At 42.3% G+C, this 14,375-nt stretch overlaps 1 protein-coding gene across 2 annotated transcripts in view; it reads right to left on the bottom strand.

Annotated features, from left to right (window-relative positions):
* Positions 1-9,854, bottom strand: part of Ces3 (carboxylesterase 3) — a 29,474-nt gene extending 19,620 nt beyond the window's left edge. Inside the window, exons 1-2 of one of the 2 annotated variants that reach the window (XM_087205514.1) lie at positions 9,697-9,854; positions 9,511-9,622 (exon numbers count right to left, since the gene is read on the bottom strand). In XM_087205514.1, the coding sequence (XP_087061640.1) occupies positions 9,511-9,622; positions 9,697-9,699 (115 nt within the window). In that variant the 5' untranslated portion in view covers positions 9,700-9,854. The remainder of the gene's footprint in view (positions 1-9,510; positions 9,623-9,696) is intronic. The other variant, XM_087205511.1, reaches the window with a different exon arrangement.
* Positions 9,855-14,375: the final 4,521 nt, after the last annotated feature.

A 14,375-nucleotide genomic window follows, 5' to 3' on the forward strand; every position in this document is an offset into this window, starting at 1 on the left:
ACATGCACAGGAGCATAGAGATAATAAGAAGCCAGCAGCCACCCTGCTGCTCTCACCAAGCTCTGTTTATCAGCCAGCCCCTGATCCATCACCCATCGGACTCTAAAATCTTCCACCCTCTCGAACAGTGCCCCCTCCCCTACCTAAAATGTCCCATATAACCACAAGCACCCTTCTCTCAGTGCCAATGGCCTTCTCGCCCTTGGCCCATCTGCACCCAGATGGCATTAAACTCATCACATGTTACTTAGACTGCCTGCCTCGGTAGTCTCAATTGTACCTTGGTCTGACCTTACATCTCTTATGATGCATTGTCTTTTGTTAAAATTACGTCTTATCCTTGTCTTGTATATGTTGCAGTTGGACGTAGTTGCTTAAAAATGTTGTAAAATGGGTCCCTTATGAAATCATTTCAGGTAAAGAGACTTCAGGCTTTTATCTGTCCCTTATAGAGTAATAAACAAACAGTGGTTACTCTGGCAGCTAGTAATTGCCCTTAGGGCAGCTGCCACTCTCAAAGAAAAGGATGGTTTCTCCAGTTGTCCTCTGGTGAATCCTCATTCCCATTGAAGCCAATGGCAGATGGAATTTTGACCAGATAGGCAACTGGCTTCCTTTCGGAGACAGATCTCTGATTGCGTGGAACTAGTGAAAACTGAGGTGACAACTGAGGGGTCATGGCCAGGGATATTTTCTGACAGATAACCAAAGGTCCCTCAGTAGAAGCTGGATCCCGACAGCCTGATTTGGTAATCAGCAGAAAATCACCACATATCTGTTGTCCCTACTTGCACTCCTCAGCAAACTCTGTCAGTGATCGTCAGATATCCTTTGTTTCAGAATGGTCTGAAAGGATGCTGTTAGAGCCCTTTCTTATGCCTCTTTTAAGAGTTGAGCTACAGGTTTGGACTGCTCTGTTAGTAAGCAGACACAGAAAACAAATTTTCATTTTTTTTTTTTGGTACCGGGGATCGAACTTGGGACCTTGCACTTGTGAGGCAGGCACTGGAAGAAAACAAATTTTTGATACATTAGAAACTACCCCAACCTTTTCTCTCTTCCCTTCTATGTCTGATTTTCATCATTTAGGTGAGTAGGGGAGGAAGATGCCTTTGCTGATAGGTTGTGGACTTTGGAACTTTTACAGTAGACTTGTAGAATGCTATGTGGTGATTTTTTTCAACTTTATTTGGACTTTTTCTCTCTGCTAGTGAGTTAAAAACTCCCCTTAGTTTGATCCCTGGTACCAAACAAAACAAAACAAAACAAACAAACAAACAAAAACTCCCCTTAAATTTTTCTCCAACTTGTTGGGAGTTCACTTCAGAATCCCTTGTAGTGAGACTGCTTCTCCTTCCAGGAAGTCAGACTAAGGCAACTTGCAACAACTGTTTTGTCTTACACTAGGGAAAATAGCAATCATCGATTTGCATTTGTGTTTTTATATGCTCACTAGAAAACAGATTTTAGTAAGCCTTTCTCTTCCTTGCACATGCACATAGGAAACTGATAAATGCACCTTTACCAACATGTGAATTGTAGCTGCTAGGTTATAAGTTTAACCTGTGAAACTTCAGAGACACAGACGTTTTAGATTAAACTTTTTTTTTAGTACCAGGGATTGAACTCTGGATCTTGTGATTGCGCGGCAGGCAGCAGAACCACTGAAGTAAATCCCCAGCCCTAGATTAAACTTTAAATAAAACAACCTTGTCTTACTGCTGAGGAAGATTGGCCAGGAAGTTAGGCAAATCACAGAGATGTCTTGGGAGCTTTATCCTAGGGCCCAGGGTGAAACCTCCCAAGTCACTACCTTGACTCTGCCTGTCTCTGGAGGTGATGATCTCTTTTGCAGACTAAAAAGTACTCTAATTTATCCACTGATCTATTTTCCTTGTTCTCTTTTAGAGAATCAGAAAGCAATAGTTTAGATCTTTTGATTATCAGTTTAATTAAAAAAAATTTTTTTTAAATTTTATCCCATTCCTGCCCTCCCATCCCTATCTACAAAAGCTTTGTTGCCATTTTTTCTATTTTCACTTTTTTTTCTTGTCCCTTCCTTCCTTTCTCCCTCCCTCTTCCCTTGTTTCCCTTTCCATTTGAACATTTTCTTCCCATTTCTCAATATCTATTATACATTTTAGTCCTTATTTCTGCTTTCAGTTTCTCACACGAGAGAAATGATGTGGTATTTAAACATATATGTTCAATTTATTTCATACTTAAGAGTATGGTCTCAAGGTCCATCCATTTAGCTATAAATATCTGAAGCGCATCCTTTTTTTTGGGGGGGGTACCAGGGATTGAACTCAGGTCTTTCTGCTTTTGAGGCAGGTGGCGGAACCACTGAGCTAAATCTCCAGCAAAATCAGACAAAATAAAGTTACTTATCTTTTTTTTTCTGGTACTGGGGATCAAACTCTGGTCCTTGTGCTTGCACAGCAGGTGGCAAAACCACTGAACTAAATCCCCATCCTCATCCTCCTTTATGGCAGTGGTAGTACTCTATTGTATTAAAAAAAAAACCCCACATCTTCCTTATCCATTTGTCTGTTGATGGGCATTTGGGGTGTTTCCAAGATTTAGCTATTAGAATATCAGTTTAATTTTGCTAGCAATGCTTCCTTCTTTAAACATGGCCATTACAGCTGGAATCAATTGTAGCTTGTGCTTTTGGAAACATAGGGTGGGGTTAGGAGTGTGAGTTCCTGGGTAGTGAAGGTAGGGTAGTGAACCGGCAAAAGGTGGCTAGTCCAACTTGACCCATCTTGACCAGACCCTGTCTTGACCGGACCTATCTTCTAAACTCCAGGTGGCAGCCACCTGCTCTGGAGTGGAGCACCTCGGAGGATACCTTGAGGATATAGAAATCAAGCAGAAATGAAAGGGATGCCATTCTTTCTCTTGGATTTCTTTTGGGAACTTAATGCCAAAGTTGTATGGTCTGCTTACCCTCTAGAACCAAAATGAAATACAGAGAGAAGTATTGATTATGATACTATTTCACAACTAGAATTATATTGTAAAAAAAGAGACAAAATGGTCAAAATTACCTTATGTTCAGATTTTCTTTCTTTTTTTTTTTTTGTTTGCTTTTTGGTACCGGGGATTGAACTCGGATCCTTGTGCTTGCAAGGCAGGTGGCAGAACCACTGAGCTAAATCCCTGGCCTCTGATTTTCTTTGCAGTAAGAGATAATCTTTATTTTGAAAATGTAACTATACACCACCCCAGGAAAAAAACAGACATCTCTGGCCCCTAAGGCACAATTTGATGTATCCACTTTCACTGAGCCTGAGGCTACTCTTCCTCACCCTTTAGACCCTGAGGACAAGGTTTCCAAGGTAATTTTAATCAAAGCCACATTCACTATTACTGAGCCTGAGGTTTCCCCTGCTTCTTTTTCAGATCCTAAGGGTGAGGCTTCTCTAAACCAGCTGTAATATGAGCTCCTCAAGGACAGTAAATAAATGGGGAATATGGGACTACCTGTGTTCATGTGTCCTTTTCTCTCAGTGACTTTAAATAAGATCTAGGAAAGTTTTCAAATGACCCTGATATGTATATTGAGGTTTTTAGATAACTTACTCAGACTTATGAACTAGATTAGAAAGGTGTAATGTTGGTGTTAAATCAAACATTGATTTCTAGAGAGAGACAAGCAGTATTACAAGATGCTATTACATTTAGAGATAAACATTATCTTAATTTTAGAAGGTCAAAAGACAGGCAGCCAGGGGAACAGCTGGTTCCTACTGGAGATAAGCAGTCCTTATGCAAGACCCCCACTAGCCTGCCAACCAGACAGGAGATTGGAATAAAAGATACTTTCAGATATGTACTCATAAAGGTCTAAAAAAGATGAGAACTAAGCCATTCAGTTATTTTAAATTGTCAACTATTTATTAGGAAAAAGATGAGGACATTCCTAGCTGCTGATTTTTTGTTTGTTTTTGGGACTGGGAATCAAACGCAGGACCTCACACTTGCCAGGTAGGTGCTGTGCTGCTTACATTCCTGGCTCCTAGTTGCTGATTTGATAAAAGAATACTATAGTTTTTCCCAGGTCACAGTCTTGCAATATGTTGAGGGTACTCTGTCATGTGTTCTCTCAGAAGAGCTCTCTAGCCAAGGTACTAGTGCTCTGCTGATTTTTTTTTTTTCCCCCGGTACCGGGGATCGAACTTGGGTCCTTGCACTTGCAAAGCAGGTGATGGAATCACTGAGCTAAATCCCTGGCCCATTTTTTTTTTTTTTAATCAGATAAAGGGTTATAAGGTTTCTAGATCTAAGGCACAACTTCACAGCCTTGAGGTAAATATTTAGGCTTCATTATATCTAAGGGAACCCAAAGACTGGGGGAAGAAAGAATTCAACTGATTCTTTCCCTCCCCCAGCCCAGGACTCTAAAACAGCAAAGGAGATTCCTAAAAATTACAGGCTTTTGTCTTTTAGATAGCAGGATATAGCGAGATTGCATGACCCCTCTATCAGTTTGTAGAGAAACCCAAAAGACAGATATCCATATTTTAACCTGGGAATCTGATTCCAAGACTGCATTCCAGAAGCTTAAACAAGCATTTCTAAGTGCCCCAACACTGAGCTTGCCGATAGGACACCATTTCAGTTTGTATATTAAAAGGTGAGGTATGGCTTTGGGAGTGTTTATACAAGATTGGGGACCTGCTCAACAGCCTGTAGGGCATTTAAGTCATAAGTTAGATTTTACAGATTCAGAGTAATTTACTTAAAAAGGTAAACCTTAAACAATATAGTTAGAACACTTTCATTCTTTCTCACTCCCTTTCAAGAGGCAAAAAACAAAAAAGAGCAGCCAGGCAGGGGATTTAGCTCAGTGGTTTCGCCTGCTGCGCAAGCGCAAGGACCCAAGTTTGACACCGCCCCCCCCCCGCCCACATACCAAAAAAAAAAAAAAAGAGCAGCCATTCAGGTTCTTTGATTATTGGTTTAATTTTCTGCTTGGCAAGGCAGTTGGAGTCAATCATAGCTTTTGTCTCTGGAGACATGTTTTACTAAGGATTACAGACCTATTCTGGGAAAGCTCTTGATCTTAATTGTCTTTCTGCACCTGAGATGGTTAAGATTTAGTTCTTGTCCCATACTTAAAGTCACTCTTCTATTTCTTTTCCACTGCCCTGCCCCTGAGAAATAACACAGTTCTCAATAGTGTTTGGTTCAAGGCACTTCCCTTCTCTGTGGCTGCTGGATTTCAAGACAGAGTTTCCAGAATGGTGAGTTTCCTCTCCCTGGAACCCTTCCAAGAGTAAAGCTGACCTTTATTTATCACTGGACCATATTAAAAAACTGGCCTAAGTTTAATCCTAAAACTTTCAAAAAATAAAGGTTCAAATTTATCTGGCTTTCTGTCCATAGGCAAAATTGGAGATTAACTCGTCTTACTTCCCTCAAGAATAATACTGACTGGTTCTTATACCAGAGACAGGTTCATTGATAAAACAAAACATTCCTAGGGAACCTTATGAGTTTAATAACAGTTTTAAGCAAAAACAGGTGTTAAAGAATAGGCATGGCCCCAGTCCCCAGAGGACTGCCTCTCTCATCATGTGGGTATCTCTGCATGTGGCTATCAAAACAGCAGTTTTGACTATCAGCTGTGACTATTCAACAACTGTGGCTATCAAAGCAACAATGAAAAACCTGTATAACTAGATATTCCAATCAAAAACTACCTTTGGTTTCACAGGTGTAAAGGATTTTTAGTCTTTCTGATTCTTTCGTTTGTTTGTTTTTGATTTTTTTTTCTTTTTTGGTTTTGTTTTGGTACCAGGGATTGAACTCAGGACCTTGTGCTTGCCAGGCAGGCACTATGGCTCTGAGCTAAATCCCTAGCCCTCCTTCTGATTCTTATAAGAGATCTTTGTTAATTGACCTACAAAAGTTCTGACTAGTCTTATTTATAGTTGCAAACCTAAAAATTATAAAAGGATTATTATAATTTAACTTGGGCAAATACATCTGAGTGCACTCTGGTATATAAATAAGCCGTCTTATGTGTGTGTCTGTCCAATTTGTTTCAACATTGTTTTGTTACAAGCTGTTTTGTTTGAGCTCAACATTTTTTTCTTCTTTTTTGCCCTTTTGGATTTTTAAACTTAAGTTGGTTTATAGATAAATGTCATTAAAGATATGCTTCTCCCAGGTTGCCAGATGATCAAAATGATGTCATGACTAAATAGATTCATGCCTCCTGGGAGTACAAGTGTTCTAACATTGTATATCCTAATAATCTTTTTTGACTCAGGTACCTGCCTTTCTCTTGGGCTCTAGCTACTTGTGATAAGAGTGGATGTCAAGCCAGCATGAGATAACCTGTCAAATAATAGTTTTTCTTAAAAACTTACATGATGTATATGTTATATGTGTCACCATGCTTAGGGATGCTCAGATGCCAAACAGTCCAAACAATGTCACACAATAAAATTAAGGGCTAGGCATTATAAACTTCTAAGGTACATTTATAGAGCAATATGTACATTCTCTTTAGATGGCATCTTATTAAAGGATAACAAATTAAATAAGATTTTCTGTGTTTTTTTTGGTACCAGGGATCAAACTTGGGTCTTTGCACTTGTGCAGCAGGCGACGAAACCACTGAGCTAAATCCCCGGCCCAAATAAGATTTTCTTTGTGGCATTTAATGTCTTATAATCAGATGGAAGTGTTTGACTAAAAAAGACTATTTCATACTAAGATGGACATTTAAGTGTGTTATAGAGACAATGTCATCATGATCATCATGCTAAAATACTATGTGTGACTTTTTTTTTTTTGGTACCAGGGATTGAATTCGGGTCCTTTCACAGCAGGTAGCCAAACCACTGAGCTAAATCCCCAGCTCCTCTATGTGTGACTCTTGATCTTAAGTTTATATAATGTGTAACTGTTGTCTGTTAACATTCTACTGGAATTAAACTTTTAGAACAACCAGAGTTGGTAAAAAAAATAACAGCCCTCTAACTATACTTAATATTTTAAAGCACTTGATATCCAGGTAAAATTATAATAATTAAGCTCACTGCACATGCTAGACTCCTTTTACCAGGATCTACCAGATTGACCTTGTAAAAAGTTAATAACTGCTAAACTACAATTCAACTTCTAGCTAGGGCCTATTAAGTTAGCTTTCTGGAGAGGACCCCTAACTTCGGTCTCCCTCAGCCAACCCTTCTCAGCCCAAAGCAGTTAGATAATAAAAAAACTATGCCCTTTCTCTTCTAGCCACAGCTAGGGATACTTCTTCAGAGGGGGAAATATTGCAGTTAGCTAAATTAGTTAGAAATTACTATAAAGTAGTTAGACAAAGCTGGGCCCTCAGCATAGAAAAACAATTGAGGCATATTCACTGGTTAGCATTATAAAAAGAGAGAAACTACTACACCCACGTACTTCCTCTAGAGATAAATACCAGTGATTGATATTCTAAATAGGTACCAGTCTCCTGGGTGGGGGACCAAGACCTTAAATCATCCCTTTCAGGAAAGGACCCTGACCTATCCCTTACCAAAAATCCTTGTTCTTTCCTTGTATGTTTGTTCCTTGATTTGCTTTCTCATCTGATCCCCATTTAATCAATATTACCTAAGTGACTATACTTGTAATCTTATTGGTTGATCAGTTTTGTCCCACCTTACGTCTGTCAGTCCTGACTTAAGTAAGTGAGTCCTTTACAAAGAAACAAGACAAAGCAAACAGGCTGCTTTTAGCAAGCAACAGCAGCTTCTCAGTAAATAGAGCAAATGGACTCAAAAGAAAGTATACAACCCCCCTGGCACCGAAAACTTCAGTAATTGTCCACACACCTGAACAGACTATCCTTGGGCATCCGAGTCAAATATTTCACCCCAGATTCCTTAGTCCCTTCAAAACCTATATAAGTCTAATTCCTTTTCCAGTTAATTGCTAATACCTCTCTCTCCGTGTTAGCCCATCCATTCAAGAATGAAATCTCTCCCAGCTAGCTGCCACTATCTCTCTCCCAATGTCGGTACATCCACACATGGATGTGATAAACTTTGGCTTTTCCCAGCTAGCTGCTAGAATCTTCTGATTTTTGTCCCTGTCCACTAAAATAAACTTTCCTTTCAAAAACCTACTTTGACAAGTGGATTCTGTTAGGTATTCCAAAGCCCCCACAGAACAAGCTCCCTCCCCCTTCTCCTCCTCCCTAGCTGCGAATAGGGACTTTCTACATAACTAAGGCTTGACCCCTCCTAGTTAATGACCTCCTGGAGCTTGTCACTTCATCCCGCCAAATGTTCCCTTAAGATAGGGACCTCCTGGAGCTTGTCACTCTGTCCTACCAAATGTCCCCACAAGACAGGGACTTCCTAGAGCTTGTCACTCCATCCCACCAGATATTCCCATGAGATAGGGACTTCCTGGAGCCTGTTTCTCCATCCCCCAACCAGAATTTGTTGCTATATGCCCTATCCGCAATCGCCCACCCCCATCAAAGGACTACATGCTCTCCCACATGCAAAACCCCCATATAAGCCTCCAGCTCAGCTCATGCAAAGGCTGATCTCCATTTTCCGAGTCAGTCCCAGTAGGCTGCAGACTGCCTTCCCAATAAAGCTTGCTTGAACATATGTGTGCCCTTTCCTTTCGGCGATCCTTTCAGATTCTTTATAACAATGTCCACCTAGTGATTTCCCATTGGACCAACATTACCTAAGTGACTGTACTCGTAATCTTACTAATTGACAATAGTTTTGTCCCACTTTGTACCCACCTCACCTCATGGCTTTGTCCCATGAAACACCTTTAAGAAGCAGGATGGGTGGGCAACCCCCTTTCTGGTCTTCTTTTGTCTTAGACAGAAGCTATGTTTCTCTCAATAAGTTTTTCCAGGGGCCGGGGATTTAGCTCAGTGGTTCTGCCACCTGCCTTGCAAGCAGAAGGTCCCTAGTTCAATCCCCAGTACCAAAAAAAAAAGTTTTTCCTACTCTTAACCTCCATTATTCCTAGAATTCGTTCTTTGATTTTAGAGAACATGAACTATCATTTCGAATATTTAGCAGATTTGGGAGTTACAACTGTTCCCCCTATATCAAAACAACAATAAACACTTCTACTCACATTTCCCCCTTGTTCCCAGTGCTACCTGGTGGCTTTCCCTCTGTGGCCCTGTAAGGTATGACGATGTACCTCCTGTTTCCAGGATAGTGTGAGTATACTTCTTTCATTGTGGCAGTCCTTTGCATATCTGCTTATCTTACCATACCAGATGCTCTTAAAAAATAAGGACAATTATGTCCCGAGCAGGGCTGCTCTGGGGATCACACAGATAGCAAAGGCAGAGCCCTGGCCCAGAGAGGATGTGCAATCCTTGTCATTCCTCCAAAATAGACCTCTTCCATGAGTAAACTGCCTACCCCTCCCTGTCTCTACATCTCTTGTCCCTGGCCACCTAATCCTCTAACTGACCCAGAAGCTCCCACCCTTGCCATTCCAGTGCATGTGTCTTACCAGTGGCTGTGGCAGGAAATGCCAAGAGCAGACAGGCTACCCAGACCAGGACATCAGACCCAGCTTTAGACACTATCCTTCCATGTTCCTCACAACTGACTGTGGGGAGAAGCTGTAGAAGTTGAAATGAGCACCTTGTTTGGAGGCAGGCTAACTTTATAAAGAAAAGGGATTTATTTAGCTTACCATTCTGGAGATTCAAAGGCATAGAACCAGGATCAGCTCAGCTTTGCCAGTGGACAGTAGAAATGTATGCAGGAGGCAAAGATCACATTTCAAAGAATAGGAACTCGAGAGAGGCTGGCTTCCCACAATCCTTTCCAAAGACACACCTCTGATGATCTAAGGACCTCCTGCCAGCTCTGCCTTTTAAAGGTTCACCACCTCCCATTGCCACTCTAAGGACCAAACTTTCAACATAAGAAACTTTGTGGGGACAAACAATATCCAAACCGTAGCATTCCATCCCTGGTGCCAAGGTTGAGACTCTCACAGTGTAAAATGAATTTCCATCCCCAGTAGTCCCCAAAATCTTAACATTCCCATATCATTCAAAAGTCCAAGCCCAAAGTCTCCTCTAAAACTTGAGGCAAATGCTTTCAGCTTTGAGTCCCTATAAGATAGCAATAACAAAGACAGAAATTAAAAAATAAAATTACAACAATAAAAATTAAGTCTACATTTACAAGATACAATGGCAGGACAGCAAGAGAGTAAACATTGCTATTCCAAAAGGGAGGAATAGGTAAATTGAAAGTAATTGGCTCAAAGCAAGATCAAAACCCAACAGGGTCAACATTAAATTCTAAATCTTCAAGTTTACCCTTTGTGCACAATGAGGCAAAGTGTGGGTCCCCAAGGCTTACAACTTTGCTGGCCCATGGGCCGATGTCTGCTGCTTTCCAAGACTGCTGTGTCACACTGCTGTTTTCTCTGGGACCCCGGCTTTGGTTCCAACCCCTCCGCCCCATTAAGCATTGCCATACTGGGGACTCCCCACAGGGACTTGGACCTGCAACAAACTTCTGCCTGGCCTCAAAGTTTTCTTTGAAATCTTGAAGGATGCAGCCAAGACCTTAAAACTTTTGGATTCTGAACATCCTCAGAATCCATACTATGTGCATACATCTGCAGGAGCATGAGTACTTCCTGGGCTGCTGGATTATAACTGCAAAGGGCTGTGGAGCAGGTCATGGTGAAATGGGACAGAGCAAAGGGCCTGACTTTCCCCCTTTCCTGTACCAGTCAGAGAGAGGAATATTTGGTCAATGGCTGTCATGCCCCCACCTTTACTTCCCTTAGCTCTTTGTTACCCTCCCCCTCAATGGATGGGGCAACATGCCCTCAGTGTCCTCCATGGTTATTTAGAAGCCACCTCCTCCTGACCCTTTGGACAGGAGTGCAGTTTGGTTATCAGCTGTGGTGCCCTTTCTTTTTTTTTTTTGGTACTGGGGATCGAACTCGGGTTCTTGCGCTTGTGCAGCAGGCGGCGAAACCACTGAGCTAAATCCCTGACCCTGTGGTGCCCTTTCTTACTCCTACCATTTCTGTTACTGTTGTTGCCTCTTTGAAGGCAGGGGAAAGGAACCACCCTAACATGGCTAAGATCAGGGAAAGAGGGATCTGGGTCCATTGTAACAACCCCAAACTCCCCAGTAAGCTGCAATGAACACAGCTAGCTCCCCAGAAGATTTCCTGGTTTCAGCCCAGCATTTCTCTCCCTCCCTCTCTCTCTCCCTCTCTCCCTCCCTTCCTCCCTCCCTCTTTCTTTCTTCCTTCCTTCCTTCTTTCCTTCCTTCCTTCCTTCCTTCCTTCCTTCCTTCCTTCCTTCCTTCCTTCCTTTCTTTCTTTCTTTCTTTCTTTCTTTCTTTCTTTCTTTCTTTCTTTCTTTCTTTCTTTCTTTCTTTCTTTCTTTCTTTCTTTCTTTCTTTCTTTCTTTCTTCTTTCTTCCCTGACCATTTTTCCTTAGAGACTGAGAGCTGTCAATCCAAGAGCTGATGTCCTGTCCTCTCACTGAGTCTGCCATGACAGTTGTCCTGGAGACCCACTTCACTTGAACTAACCATAGGCCTGAATCTGGAAGGATCAGCATGACTGAATTTGAACCAATCACAGGCCTGCAGGTGCTATGTAAGCAGTATTCCCCTCACACCTCTCTAGATAGTTTTCCAGGCTTCCTCTGGTGTACTGACCCTCCTGTGCTGTCCCACAGGTCTTGTTAAAATGAAGACTCCATCTGGTGGTCCTGTAAATTTGCTTGTGATTTATTTCTTGGAAAGTCTGGGCTCTGAAGGACCTATACATCTACTCAGGATTTTCATCCTGAATAGTGTGGACAAACAAGTCATTTCAAAGAAAGAGCAATAAACACCAAGGGATATCAACCCTGAAGAGATCCAGAGACCAGCAGCCAATAAAGACAGAGACCAGCATCTGCAGTCTCATCTAGCATTATCAGGTGTCATCCAGTGGTATTAGAGCCACTAGTAGAGCTGGACTTTGCAGATTTATGAGTTCCAACTGAATGGAGCAAAAGAACCCCCAACTGATTGGTAACATGGTCAGAAGTTAAAATCTGAGGGTGGCCCTGTCCAAGGAGCCTAGGGAGCACTTTTAGACCTCTCATTCAGTAAGAGGAGGGGGATGCATCCGGAGACTGAGATGCCTGTGGGGTATCTTTCCTATTATCCTGAACAGATGTCTTTCTTTTTTCTTTTTTTGGGTACTTGGGAAGGGGTTACTGGGGATTGAACACAGAGCCTTCACATTGAATTGTATCCTAGCCCTTTCCTTTTCTCTCTCTCTCTTTCCTTCCTCCCTCCCTCCCTGTCTCCCTCCCTCCCTCCCTCCCTTCCTTCCTTCCTTCCTTCCTTCCTTCCTTCCTTCCTTCCTTCCTTCCTTCCTTTTTTTCCTTGGGATTAAACCCAGGACCGTGTGCATTCTAGGCAAGTACTCTACAACTGAATTACATTCCTAGTCCTTTATTTTTTATTTTGAGATAGGGTCTCATTAAGCTGACCAAGATGGGTGTGAATTTGTGATCCTCCTGCTTCAGCCTCTCAGAATGGTTGGATTATAGGCATATACCATAACAATTAGCCTATTTGTTTCATCTTAGTCCCTGATCTGAGACCTGGACCTAAGACCATGAGTCCCAGGTCAGGGACACCAGACTCAAGTCCCTTTCTACTTCTTTGGAACTGTTTCTTTTGCACTTCAAGTTTTTGTATGCCTATCATCAACTGCAAGTACCTCCCTTCTAAAAGCAACACCAGAGCTGGGTGTAGCAATGCATGTTTGTAATCCCAGCATTTGGGAGACTAAGGCAGGAAGGTTGGTGCAAATTCAAGGTCAGTCTGGGATACATAGTGAGTTCAAGGCCAGTCTGAACTACATAGTGAGACCTTATCTTAAAAAACCATTAAATAAATAAGTACATAAATGGGACACCATAAAACAACCCCTGATTCACTTTCTCCTCTAGCTGTTCCCCCATTTTTCTGCTCTTACTTATAGCACCACAAACATCCTCTTCTACTGCTGTCTCCACTTTCTGTCCTGCCAGTCTCTCTCAAAAGTTACCTTTGCCACCACTTAATGGTCAAAGCCTGGTGGGGCTGGGAAAGGTGAGTCTGGCAGGGGAATGGAACTAAAGGGTCAAAGGCCTCATGGGCCAGAAGGTGTGGCCATGGCCATGTGCCCTATTACCCTGACATCTTTCGTCTTCCAAAGAGCTGTGTGCCTACTACAAGACACACCTCCAAGACACCAGGAATCTCCCCTTAAACCCAAAGTCATTATATCCATTGTCCTTGAAGTCACAGTCCCAAGGGTGGTGTTGAGGTGGATAGGAGGGAGTAGAAAGCTGCAATTGGAAAAGCCAGGAATGCTTCTCTAAAGAAGTATAGAATGAGGATGCCAACAGAAGGGGAGTAGGAATGATCCTTGATAAGAGTGGAGAGAACAGCTTGAATAAAAGCAGGAAGGTGTGACTGCACTGTTTATCCTGAAGGCACCTTGTTTTCAAGACATTCATTTTACTGGATCCCATTTAAGAATTTCTTAATCTCTTACAGTTCCTGTGTGAGGTCCTGTATATGCTTTTCCCTACTCAGTCTTGGTCTTGGTTTGTTGTTTGTAATTAAAAATTTTTTTTTGTCTTTCTTTTGAAATACGCATATGATTGTGACATTTCTGTAGGTCATCCCTTCAGCCCATGACCAAGATCAAATTCATAGTCTATTATTATTATTATTATCATTATTTTTTTTGGTACTGGGGATCGAACTCAGGACCTTGTGCTTTTGAGGCAGGTGCCGTGCTCCTGAGCTAAATCCCTGGCCCTCATAGTCAATTATTAACAGGAGAAACATGAATTGAAGGTGTGCTGGCCTGGCACTGGGGAACTGACAGCTAACTCTCAGGCCTTCAGTCCTCAGGAAAGGAAGAGGGGTCTAGAGGGGATTCTGAGGCATCCTGAGGCTGGAGGCGGGGAGGAAAGCAGCCTGGGTTTGGGGGTGCCCGCCCAGCCAGACTACCCAGAGGAAGGGGTGTCATGCTCATCTCAGATGGCCTTGGCCTCTACATTCCAGTGCCCTGCAAGGTCTCTCAGCCCAGAGCTGTGAGGGTCCCTTCTCAGTGCCATGGAAAGAGCAATGAACATTTAACTTGGTTTGATTGCTCAGCACGTGGAGACCACTGTCCTCCTTAACCCTCATCCAATCAGCAAGGCCCGTTGTTGACTCAATTTCTGTCATCCAAGGCACTGTGCCCAAGTCATGGTCCCAGCCCCTGCCTGGGCAGATGCTTTCTCTGCTCCTAATTTTCTGAGCTGATTAATTTCTAGGTTGTTGGTGCTAAGAGAT

The sequence above is a fragment of the Heterocephalus glaber genome, unplaced genomic scaffold, assembly GCF_053883595.1.
Source record: "Heterocephalus glaber isolate CG9 unplaced genomic scaffold, H.glaber_assembly_v1.0 deba00000071, whole genome shotgun sequence".
Classification (NCBI taxonomy): domain Eukaryota; kingdom Metazoa; phylum Chordata; class Mammalia; order Rodentia; family Bathyergidae; genus Heterocephalus; species Heterocephalus glaber.